The 12,872-nt window shown below is 37.9% G+C and overlaps 1 protein-coding gene across 1 annotated transcript in view; it reads right to left on the reverse strand.

The window, feature by feature from the left end:
• Positions 1–12,872, reverse strand: part of PCLO (piccolo presynaptic cytomatrix protein) — a 382,367-nt gene that overhangs the window by 194,835 nt on the left and 174,660 nt on the right. The window contains exons 5-6 of the mRNA XM_074827920.1: positions 2,701–7,765; positions 311–2,325 (exon numbers count right to left, since the gene is read on the reverse strand). Coding sequence (XP_074684021.1) covers positions 311–2,325; positions 2,701–7,765 — 7,080 coding nt within the window. The remainder of the gene's footprint in view (positions 1–310; positions 2,326–2,700; positions 7,766–12,872) is intronic.

Genomic DNA, 12,872 nt, shown 5'->3' on the forward strand with positions numbered 1-12,872 from the left:
CCCACTATATTGGCAATTAATTGCCATGTAAGACACAAAGTGTCTTCAAAATTCTGAATAATAATTTGGTGTGGTTTTTTCTGAATCTTAGTAAGACTGTAATGTGGATTCCTCTATTTCCAGGCAAAGCAATGAAGCAAATAACCATTGCTTTAGACAGCAGACATTCCTTGGGACTTTTCAGCAAGGTGTGCAGAAAGACTACATACACAGGTATTGCAAATGAGTGTGTCAGCCCTCATGCTGTACTGATAGCTGTAGAATTGCATATTTTTTTTTTTTAAAAAAAAAGAAAGCAAATACTTCTTACCATGAAACCCTCAGTGTACTGAAACTGAGCTCTGGAACTGTCTTCTGCTGTGGGACTCAGGGGCTTAGGATCAGACATAGAGCGTTGCATCATCTTTGCCGCCTTTGGGCTTGATGGAGGAACCTTGGCAATGTCAGCATGCAGCATCTTCTGAGGGCTGATGTCATCAGCGATGGGTTTTTCATAGGGTACAAATGCTGACTCTATAACTTTGCTTGGTGAAACAGGTGAAATGGGTGAATAGAGAACTTTGGGAGATTTGGGAGGGGAGGGGACTACCTGCAATGTGGAGTCTGGACGAAGGTGGGATGAGTATCCTATCTCTAATGGTGTTGGGCGTTTTTTATCTTTCTGAGGAGATGAAGCTGACAGATATTGGGGACTCTGAGTATCTGACTCTGTCTCTGTTTGACATCCCAAACTTTCTCCTTTATAAGTCTTTTCTGGAGCTGAAATGTGTTTTATAATTTCAACCTTAGCATCCAATCGGGCCCTGATTGAAGGTGTTCTTATTGTTCCTACAGGTTCTGTTTGTACTGAAATCTCTGCCACTGTCTGAACTGCAATACTAGATACTTTGGAGAATTGTTTAGCTTTGTCTGCCTCAGTGGTACTCTCACTGTATTTCCCTACACGAGGCTTCCTTCTAGATCTGCTAGAAAGATCCCATTCATCTTGATCTTCATCATCTGTCTGAACACTTGTATCAACACTCTTCTTAGTTCTCCGTCTCCTGCTTGTGTAACCTCTGTCTGCTCCATCTTCATCATCAGTTTGCACTCCGCTGTCCACTATCTTTTTGAAGCATCGGGGCTCTTCTTCCAGGGTCTCCTCAAGCTCCTCATATGGACCACGTAATTTTGGCATAGAACTTCTCTTTTTCAATTGCTTCTCCTCTCTAACATCAATATCCTTAAGAGACATTTCTGAAACAGAGCTTAGAATACCAGACCTAGGTATGTATTGGGTGATGCCATCAGACTGAACTGTGTACCATGTTTGGCTTTGTGGAATTTCAATACCCAGCACTCCTGAAGCCGTAGTGGTTGCATCATCAGTAGGCCAAAACTGGCCATTTTCTGTGGTTGCATACTGTCCTTCCAAAAGTGTTTGTTCTGTGGTAGTTTGTGGTGAGCCAGTTCCTGAAGGGTCATAACCATACTGATATATTTGACGAATTTTTTGCTCCTCTAACTGTTGGTGGAGCTGTTGTTGAAGTTGTTGGAATTGTTCAAGTTGCAACTGCTGCTGGGCTAATGTCTCTTGCCTCATCATAAACTGAGCTTGTCGTTCCTCCTCTTGCTGAAATAAGAGATGATGTTTCATGGATTGCAACTCCTCAAGCTTTTTTTGCACCATAAATTTTTCTTGTTCCCTAAATCTTTGAATTTCCTGACGTTCCCATTCCAGCTCTTCTGCAAAGCGCTGCTGCTTAATTTTCTCAAGCTCAAGAAGTTCACGCTCCAAATCAAGCTGCTGCTGTTTGCCTTCTTCAGGGGCAATGAGAAGGGCAACCTCATCTTCAATTACATCAGTATAAACTTCCGATGCTGTAGTTAAAGCAGGTATCAAGTTGGTTGGCTCAGTGGTAATAGTTTCTATAGTAAGAGGTGGTAACCCTGTCTCCATATCGATGGCAGTAATTGCACTATCTTTTTCAGCTGCCACTGTTGTCAAGAAACTGTATGATCTTGGGAGTGGTTGATTCTGTTGCAAAGTTGGTAAAGAGGGCACCGAGTCAATTGTTTGGAGAGTAGGCAAATCTCTGACAGTTGTACTGAAAATAGAACCAGGCTGTGTAGTGATGGCAAATGTGGATGGGATTGGAGTCGCTACTGAAGAATAAACAACACCGTTGGATGATCTTAAAACACTTCCAACACCAAACTGGGATCCCAGAGATGATACCATTCTCGCTTGGGAATACTGTGGTGTACTGAGCCCGATGCCAGAAATCACCTGTCGAGTCTCTGGATAAGGACCAGTAGTCTTGCTTGAGTAATCCATAACCTCACCTGAAATTACAGGGCAAAGTTACAGTCCAGTCCCACAAAAGAATGCTGCTTTGCGGATTCTGAAAGTCATCCCATCTTGATGAATTAAATGGGAAGGGGAAACTGCATGCAAATCTTCAGGTTAATGATCTACTTTAGATGTGAAGGAAACAGCATTTCTGAACATGCAGGCACATGCAGGCACCTCTGTGCAAAACACATATGTAAAATGAAGAAATGAAAAACACGTGTAATCCAGAATAATTTGTCACACTGTCCAAAAGAAAACAAAACAACAGAAAGAGGGGAAAAATAATACAAAAAATCATCCTGAAATGAGGTGAGGAACATCAAAATCATATTTCAAAGAAAGATCTGCTGCTGCGTCATACTGACCTGTAGTAACTCTTCCAGAAGTAAGATCTACTGCTGCATCAGTTGCCCCAACTCGATAATCAAAACTATTCTTGCTTTTGTATGCAAACAGTCCAGCTTCCGATAAATTTGTGTCAGACATAGATGGTTTCATACCTCCCATTCCTCGGTAGCCATATGACCCTGAACGATCATACTGATAATGGTCATCTCTGTAACCAAAGCGATCTTCAGGGAGTGTAGTTGGTGGCTGCTGTGCTGTACAGCTCCTACCAAATGGCAGTTTATAAACCATATCACAGCAGACAGCTCTTCTACCTGCAGTCAGATCCACAGGCTTTTCATCATCTTCTATTACTGTTGTTATGGTACCTGAAGTAGTTTCATCCATTGTTACTACTGTTCTGTGGGATTTTGTAGTGCTAAGGTCAACTGCTCCACTCTCCATCGGCTCCTGAGAAGTGGAGAGATCAGTCCAACCATTTGTAACACCAACAGGTGGTACAGTAACAGGCTTTGTAGTAGCCCATGTCACTGCATGAGTTGAAGTACCTAGGGATAAATTTATTGGCACTTCATCTCTACCTGCAGAGAATGCCTGGCTGCCTGTTACTCTGTACGCAGGCTCAAAATGTTTTGATGTTGTTAGCTGAAGTGGCGTTGTCATTGCATGTCCCAGATCCACAAGGCTGTCTTTACTGGCAGTGTAGCTTACGGTGGCGGTGCAGGTCATTACAGTTACTGTCTCAGTGACTACAGACAGAGAAGGATCGGCAATACATGCTGTGCTAAGATTTATTATAGCTGGCTGGACAGTACTTACTGGCCGTCCACATGTATCACTCACTGGCATTTGCCTTCTCACCTCCATGGAAACAGCAGACAGATCCATACAGCTGTCTCTCATTCCGATATCCATCTTAGTTAAAGTGCGAAGATCTATGACATCACCCAAAGGATGGAATCTTCCATTCTCTCTATAGCTGGGTTGATCTACTATATGTAGTGGCTCTGGAGGGATAGTAATAGCAACACTACCTAAACCAAAACCAGGCCCTGGGCCCTTAACTACAGACACTGTGGTCTTGGTTACTTCTGTTGTTACTACTTCTGATTTTGAACTAGGTATTTTTTCAAAAGTTGATTGTGTTGTGACAGGAATAGCTTGCAAAGCACCTGAAATATACATACTCTGATCTGCCATACTTTGAATTTCCATAGTTTTCATGGACGGAGTAAAAATTGGTTGCATAGGCTGGGGAATCTGTTCTTTAGAAGGTGCTTCTAAAGGCCAGCTGGTAACTGCCTGACTAGTTATAGCTTCTGTGGGAGTTCCAGGCTCAGATGGCAATGTGATGACAACATAGGTTTCCTGTGAGGGTTTTGTCAACCTTGGTGAAGATTTGTTAGAGTGTGGAGACAAAGGGGAAGTGGGAGATGCTATTTTGTATTCAGCTGCAGAGACCAAATTCAGAGTCATACTTGAAGTCAGTGACAAACCTGTTGGTTTGGGCTGTGTTTCTGCTGGCTTATGAACAGCTATTGGGAGAGGAGGAACTGCTGGTTTAGGAGCAATTGGAGGTTTAGTTACTTCAGCAGGCCTGTGACTGAAAACAAGCCCTGCTGGAATAGAGGATGGTTTGGGTGGTACAGGAGGTGGTGTTGGGGTGTATGTTTTTGTGATAGGTACCACATGATTCTTTAATACAGCTGTGGACTCTAGTGTTGGAACACTTGTGACTGAAGGTACCACTGTGGGAGCTGTTGCTGCTGGAGTCTTAATCTGTGACTTCTTTTTGGGATAAATGGCTGGCTTGGGTAAAATAGGTGGAGGTAATGGTGGTGGAGGAGGTGGTGGAGGAGGAGGCGGTGGGGGTAGAGAAGGTTGTGCAGGAGAATCCAAAGAAGAGCTTCTAAAAAGCGAGAATACTTTGGATGTTACAGCAGGAGCTGAGGAAGGCACAGAGACCATGCTGGTCTTACTTACAACACCGGGAGTAGGTACAGAAGATGTTTCTGATGCAGGCTCTGTAACTGGTACTGATGCTATACATACAGGTGGTTTCTCAGATGTAGCACTAGTCAAATGAATCCTTTTCATATCAACACCCAATTCTTTGTGTGGATCTTCATGATGAATTTTGACAATGCCAGCCTCTACTGTACTTTTAATTTTTCTAGCTGCTTCCTTTTCTGCTTTGCAGGTATCAAAGGTAATGGTATCAGCTGTATATTGCTTGGGTTTTATAACTGTAGTTGCCACTACTGAAGGTGCAGTTTCAGGCAAACAAACTGCAGCTTGATCCACACTTTCCATATCTGATGCTATAGATGGCTTTGTAGGGGCTTCGGCAACAGATTCATAAGGCATGTTCACTTCAGAGTACTCTTTTGTAGATGTTAAGGGAACTTGGGTTATTATCCTGACACCTTCAGAATCTGCTAGTTTACTTACAGCATCTGCTGTATCTACATAACCTGTGGTTGCACTATCTATAGGTGATGAACTATCTGTGGTACAAACTGAAGATGTAGATGATGTTAAGGAAGCTGTATCAGAAGGTAAAACTGATGCAGCACCTTCTGATGCCTCAGAGTATGTCAACATTGATGTCTCATGAGAAATTATTTCTTGAATTTCTCTGGCATAATCTGTTAAGTATTCATCTTCAATTTCCTCTGCTGTAAAATGCTGTGTTATTTTAACATCTGGAATAGAAAGTGCTGTGCTACTGACAGGTGATACGTCTGAAATTGCTGAAGTAGTGCTTGATGTTAAAGATGCACTATCCACTATTTCTCCAACACTTGATACCTTTGCATCAGATGTGGGAACGAAACCTGAAGTTGGCTGTGTTGGACTGGACCCGGGGGTTAGCTGCATTCTCTGCCTTTTCATAAGTTCTTCATAAGCAGATTCTGCGTCTAACAACTGCTTTTCCTCAGTGGTGGAAGCTACTGTGCTGTCTAATACAACTATTTCATGACTTTCTGGGATAATGTAAGAACTAGAAACAATATCTTCTTGAGGCACAATAGAATGTAAAGTCTCAACACTGTAGTAGTCTTTCTGTAGATCAGTAATTTTCTGCGGTTCTTCATAGATCTGTTCTGAAGCTCTTATTTTTTTCTCTCTTCCTCTCTGTTGTAAATATTCACTGCTCTCATCTTGTCTCATTACAAGATTAGTATCAATTGTTCCATTGTAAGTATCCTCTACTAAAGATTCATAAATATAATCCTCTATTAGCATTCCACCATATAAAGATTCTTTTTCAAACACTTCATCTTTTTCATTTGCAATTTGAAATGCCTTGGACTTATGAGTCTTATGCATCATCTCCTCATACACCTCTTCAGCACTTTTCAATGTCTTTTGACCACTTTCTTCTTTTGGGAGTCCAACTGGTTGTTCATCTGTTGGTGAGTATAGAGATACAGCTGTAGGCAATTTGTAAACTTTTTGTACTTCTATTATTTTTTCTGGGCTGATTTCAAATCCTTCAGGATCTGACTCAATACTAGGTGAATATTCAGAACAGGAAGATCTATGCAGCTCTTCCATTTCTGCTGCCTGTCGTAATTCTTCTGTTGGAGATGCATCTTCAATGGGAGAAAGATTACTTGGTGGAGTCTTTGGACGTTCCCTTCTTCTCTGAGCTCTTAGTTCATCCTTGTCCTTTTTAGATTTTTTGCTAGAACTTTTCCTTTGTTGTTGTTCTAATTCACGTTGTTTCTCTTGTTCCTTTAGCAGTTCTTCCTCTTCCCGTAGTTCTTCTTCTTCTGAAGAATCTTCAATAGTTGGAAGAAGAGGACCATGTGACCGATGCCTGGCTTTGCGCTGTTGTTTGCTCTCCCCTCCCAGTTTTTTGTGACTAGGACTGCTGTCACTATCTTCATCAAGTGATGACACTGAAGTAGGAGATGTACCTGGTGTGAAACTAGAAGCATGTAAACTAGAAGACCCTTCTCCTCTAGATCTATCTTCTGGTGAATCTGTAAGACTCTCCATCTCTAGCTCAGGCTCTTCATCAAAATATAAAATACCTTTCTGTTGTTCAGATGCTTCAGAATATTTGTTTGTTATTGTACTATTTAATTCTATTGTTTTGAAGCGCCGAAGGCCACCTCCTCCAGTTACTACAAGTTCTTCACTGTCTTGACTTTTAGTTTCCCTGTATTTAGGTTCTGGGCTTTCATCAAAAGTCTCATCATCATCATCATGCCATGAATGTCTTCTTCCTGCATCCTCATCATAGCCTGCACTACTTTTCCGTGCCATTCTTCTATGTTTTCCAGCTGTTCCTTTGGCTTTGCTTTTCACTTCTTCTTTCTTATGACTTTCAGTTACACTGATCTCTTTAAGTTGATTTCTAATGAATTCATCATCTTCAGAACCCGAGGCGTCTTCATCAGCACTCATCTCTATAATCTGTTTTCTAATGAAGTCTTCCTCATCACCTGATCCCTGACTGTCATCTCGTTTGTACTCATCACTGCTTGAAGAACCAACACTAGCTCTTCTTTTTCTCCTTGGGACAGGTGAGTTTTCACTCTCACTGCTGTCTTCCAAAGAATCGTAGCGTTGTCTTCTTGCTGATATGTCATCTCCTTCATCTTCTTCCTTGTAGTCTGCCCGGGAGGAAGTACTTCCTTTGCCATCTTCTACAATTGTTCCTTCACCTTGAATGGCTTCTAAGACTTCCTCATCTGAACTGTAAGATTCTGGAGTGACTGGCAAAGGCTTTGTTTTATGTTGATCTTTTGTCTGTTCACCGTACATTTCATAAAGCTCTTTGCTTTTCGTAGATTTTTCATCAGAAAGTGTACTTGCCTGAGCTTCCAAAATAGACAGTACAGTACTTTCCAATTTAGCTAGATCTGAGGGGCTTGGTGGACTTTCTTGTGAAATAGTGTCTTTTTTATTAGATTTTCTGAGTAAATCCTTTTCATCACTGGGGATATGACTTGGAATTTCACCAAGTGAACTTGATATCCCATCAGAAGAATACCCGGTGTCGCTCAGACCTTGTGGACTTTTCTGTTGCTGAGAGCTTGATGTGTCTGATTTTTCATCCTCCTTCTCCTAAAAAAATAAATACATACGCGTGTGTATATATTTATATATAAATTATTAATGTCTCCAGGCATTTAAATACACGTGAATTTTTTCTAAAGGATGAGTTAATGTCTCAGATGAAAAATTACGATGCCAAGAAGAATTATACTAAACTATAAAAGACTGAACACTAATTTTGTTATACAAAGCTTTCAAACTAATACAAAAAGTTCCTCAAATTTTGAGGTTTTGCATTGCATCTAACTATGCTTTGCATGGTTGTCCACATTGGCAACTGATTTCGTTAGTTGTAAGATGGTCTTCTATTTTTCAATACAAATACTGTATTTAATCAATAGAATTACTGTATTTAATTGTTTTCAGAACACTTACTAACGATTATATTTTGTTCACATATGCATGGGACAAGTTGTTTGGGGGTTAATTTTAAGGAAGATTTTAATTACCTATGTTTCAAAACTGCCTACATAGTTCTAGCTGCAAAGTAATATAGCTTGCCAAACGCCAGCCTGCAGTATTTCTGGGGTCTGCCCCTTTCTTTGCCTATTTAAATTTTTATAATTGTGTAGCAATGTGTCAATTTTCTCAAATTTTGGACCTATGGTTTCATTTTGTTGATTTAAGTATTACACATTGTAACACATAACAGAATACATGAAGTATTGAAGCATGACTTAATGCAATTTGGAAGGTCCCCACATCTGCAGTTCAGCACTGTACAAACATTTCTGAATACCTCATAAAAAAGAGGTTTCTCAGTAAACTTGTAATACATAGTTAAGCTGCTGGTAGGGAAGTGTAATTGCAGGAAGGAAAGCATGATGGTCAGCTATCGATCAAAGGAAATAAGGAAGCAAACAAGGCAGGCATATCTGACTGATAATCATAACCAATGTTTTTCTTCTCATCCCTAATTAAACACCCTTCCTCATTCTCCTATCTTCCAGATCCTTCTATAGTATTCTGAATGACAAGCATCTTTATCTCCTCCTTTAGATAACAAAAATACCAGGAATATCCTACTGTAAGTCTTTCCACACCAGTTTCCCTCCTGCTTCTCTCAGCTGTGAAATGCTCTGTACTTAGTGAAAGTACCTCACTGTTTAGTTAACAAAACAGCTCACTCCCTAAACAATGGGTCATCTTTGCTGTCATCTTATCTGACAATCTTACAAAGTGTCCCCACCTCCACTAGCAATTTGAGAACAAGCATCCTAAAGTCCCCTGATTTTAACAATAATGATATGACCTTCATAACTGTTATGGCCCTCAATAATACTAGTAGGTAGCATTTATCAGCTCTGCTAATTTAAGTCAATGATTTCTGAAGTACAGAAACCATTTATTTAAAACTTTAATTTAACAACTTCCTTGGCAATATGCTGGGTTAAAAACAATACTGTGAACAAATATATTAAGAAAATTATGACAATTGTTAATTATAATTTAAAGTTACATTTACACTTAAGTTACTATAAATTACAAGTATTCTCAAATGTTTATTCACACTAAAGTTATATTTAATGCCAAAATATCATAAACCAAATATTTTTTATTGTCAGTTATTTTATTTTTAAAAACCATTCAGGTTTGTTCATTACTTAATTTACATTTAAAGTACCTGTTCTTGCCTATAGACATATCACTGTACACATAATCCTACATCAAAACACTAATATTAATATTACAGTAATCTACTAATTAATATTTTATTAAGTAATCTGCATTTCACAGGAGTGATTTATTATATGCCTTGCCTATAATAAAATCAGATACTACCTTGAATATAAACTACACCTGTTCTTACAGATATTGTACCCAATATGAGAAACCCAAATATCTGATATCAGAGCAAAATCCATTTCAATTAAAAATTAAATATGAAAACAAATATTTCTAAGGACAACTCTAATGATAAGGCTGTGATCAACATATAAATATGGAGAAACCTATAGTACTCCAAATAACTTTGGGAAGTCACCACCACTTAAACATTTCAGGACCTATTATTCTGAAAAATGTACTCTTGGATATTCTCCAGCCCTCAATGACAGAATTATATATACTCTTCATGAAAAGTCAGCAATGAAGCATAGTTAAAAATGTTATGGTTTGTATGTTATATTTACATTTTTGTTCCCTTTTTTGAAGAAGAAAGTGGTTAAGGGGAATTTGTTGGGCTACATTTTAAAAAGATACACACTTCATTAAAATCAAAGGATTTTTCCATCTGGAAATATCATGCCCCTCTCTAAAATTTCACCTATGACATTTGATTGTTATTTTTTACTTCCAGTATGTTCATACCTATTAAGACATGCCCAACCAAACACACTGTGATCAATTCAGATGAGCTACTAGAAAATCCAAACATTGTTCAAGCTCAGAATGCCTCCTAGGAGATGATGGACAGACTGTGTCCATCCATTGAAAGTGAATCTGTCAGATCTTGGGTGTCCAAAGGGAGATGAAGTGATACAGTGACTTGTAAAGCAGAGACAGAAGGCATCAACTAAAGTTAAGCTCAGAAATAGGTAGACAACAACTTGTGATGGAACAACTTTAGCCATTCTCCTTGTAACTTCTGATGGTGACACTATCTGTGAGTCCAATGTGTAGTACCTACGCAATGACCAAACCAGAGGAGATGGCAATGAATATTGCTATTGTCTGCCCTGTTGTTGAACCTCAGTGTATGCCATAATATCACTGCTATGAATAACAGGAAACTGAATATGGGAAGGACTGTTATTTGTACAGTAAGGAGAAGAAGAAGTTACACAATAAGGAGGGACTTCTTTTATCACTAGAAATGAATGTGATGAGAAAATTCAAATTTCTTTTTAAGACTACCACAATATGAATATATTTTCTATCATTTTTGTATGTATAGTTATCTGCCCCATGATATGTCATGCAAAAATTATTCTGCACATCCATGTTCTGAGATCATATGCATGTAACTTACAATAAATAATGTCTGGTCTTTCTGCTTTTTCCGCTATATTCTGCAGCCTGGGAACTAGGATATTGTCATTAGCTACATCTATTCTTAAATGACTCTTAATTTATTTTCTACTGGGTTGGCCATCACATACACAAAGACAGCAACATTGTCAAACTTGTAAACATACCATAAACATAAGATTTTTAAATGAATAACAAAATACTGCAGAAACAATGCTGCTAAGGATCATATATATATTCAATAGCTCTTGGCAAATGAAAAATGTATTCTAATCAGTAAGAAAAAACCCACACTTTTTTCTTGTAAAGCGGAAGTACTTTTGTTCATGCTAAATTTCTGGGCCTTTCTGAGTAGCTGAATGGCATTTTTAATGAAAGTTTGCCTACTGTGAGTTTTTAATACTGGACAAATTTAGCTCTAATACAGACATTGATGGGAGGATCTTCTTGAGACATGAGGAACAAGGAAACTTATAAAATCTGCAGGTTGGATAAGACTTTAAAAGCAGCAAAAGCAACCTCTTTGACTAATGGCAAAAATAACCTAATGTAGAATGCATTTGTACTATTCTAGTGGCATTTCTACAGTGTCAATGTCAATACTTCATTCAACTATTTTGCATTAGAAGTTTTTGCTTTAGAAGCATTAAGTATTCTTACACTACCTCACTTTTAATTTTCTTACTGGGAAACATAAAAATTACTGCTATAAAAAGTCCCCAAGTTCAGTCAGAACTCTATTAAAAGAAAACTGTGATTAAAAAAAAAAAAGTCTTGTCACTTTTTTGAATTATTTATAGCTAACAAGATTACATTCTGTTGCACAGAACAGAAATTTTATTTTGCAAAGGAACTAATGATTTTTAAAAGGCCATTCTGTTTATAGAAGAAATAAAGATATCTACATTATCTAAAAAACAAAGTTTCAGAGAGGGAAAAAGTTACTTTGGTTGACTAAACTGTTTAATCTGTATTTGAATTTTGTATTATTAGAATGAAACATTTTATTTGTGTCTGAAAAAACTGCTTACAGATAAGCCTTTTTCTCCTTATTCTGGCTGCCTGGTCTGTATTTTGTTATTAATGGCATGTATTAGAGTAATGATGTCAATTTACAATATATTAATTTCTACCTGGTTACCCAACCTAAGCACACGATCATTCCTCAGTAAACATAAGAAGGTAGTAATAAGGGCCCTTATATAACACAGCTGATGTATTGTAAATATATGTCCAATTTACACCATGGTAATGTGTTCATGTAGATTTTCTGTGAGTTACAGCATGACTTTTTTATACTGGCAAACTGCATGTCAGAACTGTCCAAGATTTCTAGGCATCATTGTTAGAACAGCTAACTGCTATTGCACATGTGAATAATTAATATTACAAGATGTTTTCTCAGGAAAAGGACCTGTGAATCATGAGCAAAGTCAGTTTATTTTTTAAACTCTTTCTGAAGAAATCAGTTTAAAATATTACTGATAAAAGAATGTTTTGAAGAAAAAAATGGCTTTATGATATCTTAAATCATACTTTGAGACCCAAATATTTTAAAATGTTTCAATATTTAAGTCACACTTGTTTCAAAGGATGCCAGATCTTTAATACAATTGATATCTGTGATTTTTCCAAGGATCATTCTACTGATTGTACTGGATCAGAACTTTAGCCTCTCTATGTCTTTAGCGACTTGTTGGAGTGTTGCCATCTTCTTTTTCTAGTGAAAAATGAGGATAGTATTATTTACTTATCTCACTGGAATACTACAAGAGTTAGTAATTACTATTTGAACAGATTTGGATACAAAATGGCATCAGCAGTTTGTCAAGTGCAGAAAGTATTAGGTTTTCTCTTGCATCCCTATTTAAAAATACAGCTACCTCAAATCCTTCAAGTGATTCTGTCCTGAAATACGTGTAAAATATATTCTTCAATGTCTAGATATTGTCCTTTACCCACTGAAATAGAATCAATGTGTGATATCTAAATTTTTATCTCCTCTTTTGCTTTATCACATGCTCTCTTGGGAAGAATTGTACCCAGCAAAGTTTGATGTACAGCAGGGAGAAACATTAACATACTTCAATTAAAAATAAAATAAAAATTCGAGTTATTTTTATGAAGTACAAGCTAGGTGAGGAAC

Source organism: Strix aluco, chromosome 5, assembly GCF_031877795.1.
Source record: "Strix aluco isolate bStrAlu1 chromosome 5, bStrAlu1.hap1, whole genome shotgun sequence".
NCBI classification, from domain to species: domain Eukaryota; kingdom Metazoa; phylum Chordata; class Aves; order Strigiformes; family Strigidae; genus Strix; species Strix aluco.